The following is a 1,053-nucleotide window of genomic DNA, read 5'->3' on the forward strand; positions in this document are numbered from 1 at the left end:
TAGTTAAAGACATTCATTGTAAATAAGTTGTGATCTTCATGTTTATGCAGGAGAAAAATCAGAATGTGATCGACCTGCTTTGTTAAATATTAACAGACATGAAATATCGACACACACATTAAACATATTTAATAAAACCGCAGCTGATAATCACAGACTCTGTGTTAGTGATTGTTTGTGTGACTCTCCCTCGCCTCTCTCTCCAGTCTCCCCTGCATCCTATACCTGCCTCGCCCACCAGTCCACAGTCCATCCTGGATGGCAGTAACTCCAACCTGTCAGGCAGCGCCAGCTCCGGAGTCTCCTCCCTCAGTGAGAGCAACTTTGGTGGCCCCGCCTCCTCCTCTGACCCCACCGCCAGCCGCACAGACACCCTGGAGTCCGTCCCCAGCAGCCAGGCTTGGACCACCGACCAGGAGGACCTCGACTCACCTTACCAGCCCGTCAGGTACAGCGTCTCCGAACCTGAAGTCCTGGATGGAGTCAAGCCCCCGCCCTGCCGCAGCCACTCTGCCCCGGGAGGCGTCACCCCGGCTCAGGTGGGGTCCCAAATCCAACCCCAGGCTCCGGGTTCGACCTCCATCGGAGTTCAACAAATGCAGCAGCAGGATGTGCCGCCACACCCACAACACCCCCACTACTACCACCAACTCCACCATCACTTCCACCCACACTACATCCCCCACCACCCGCCTCTCTACCACTTCCATGAGCCTCCGGCGCTGCCCCCTAAACCCTACCTCCGAGAGGGCTGCATCCCTGAAGAGGACTCCCTGATCAGCCAGTCTGCAGCGCCTCCACCTCCTGCACCGCGGCCCATGCCACGCAAGATCTCCCAGCCCATAATCGCAGCCACCAAGGATGAGCAGGCTAAAGTGGCGTGGGAGCACGGCATCGGCGAGGAGTAGGACGCCCCCTCATGGTTTATAGGGACAGATAAGAAACTCTTCTCAAAAGAGAGAAAGAAAAGACGTGAGAGCGAGAGCCAAACTAAAAACTGGGTCATGAAGTTGAGGGTAGCTCCGATTCGCCCCCAGCTGTCCTCCAGTTACC

General features: G+C 56.2%; 1 protein-coding gene across 1 annotated transcript in view; it reads left to right on the plus strand.

The window, feature by feature from the left end:
• The window catches only part of LOC102207162 (dedicator of cytokinesis protein 3-like), a 248,678-nt gene extending 247,631 nt beyond the window's left edge, over positions 1-1,047 (plus strand). Inside the window, exon 39 of the mRNA XM_013912880.1 lies at positions 207-1,047. Coding sequence (XP_013768334.1) covers positions 207-908 — 702 coding nt within the window. The 3' untranslated portion in view covers positions 909-1,047. The remainder of the gene's footprint in view (positions 1-206) is intronic.
• Positions 1,048-1,053: the final 6 nt, after the last annotated feature.

This window comes from Pundamilia nyererei, unplaced genomic scaffold, assembly GCF_000239375.1.
Source record: "Pundamilia nyererei isolate P.nyererei 1_Seehausen unplaced genomic scaffold, PunNye1.0 scaffold00105, whole genome shotgun sequence".
Classification (NCBI taxonomy): domain Eukaryota; kingdom Metazoa; phylum Chordata; class Actinopteri; order Cichliformes; family Cichlidae; genus Pundamilia; species Pundamilia nyererei.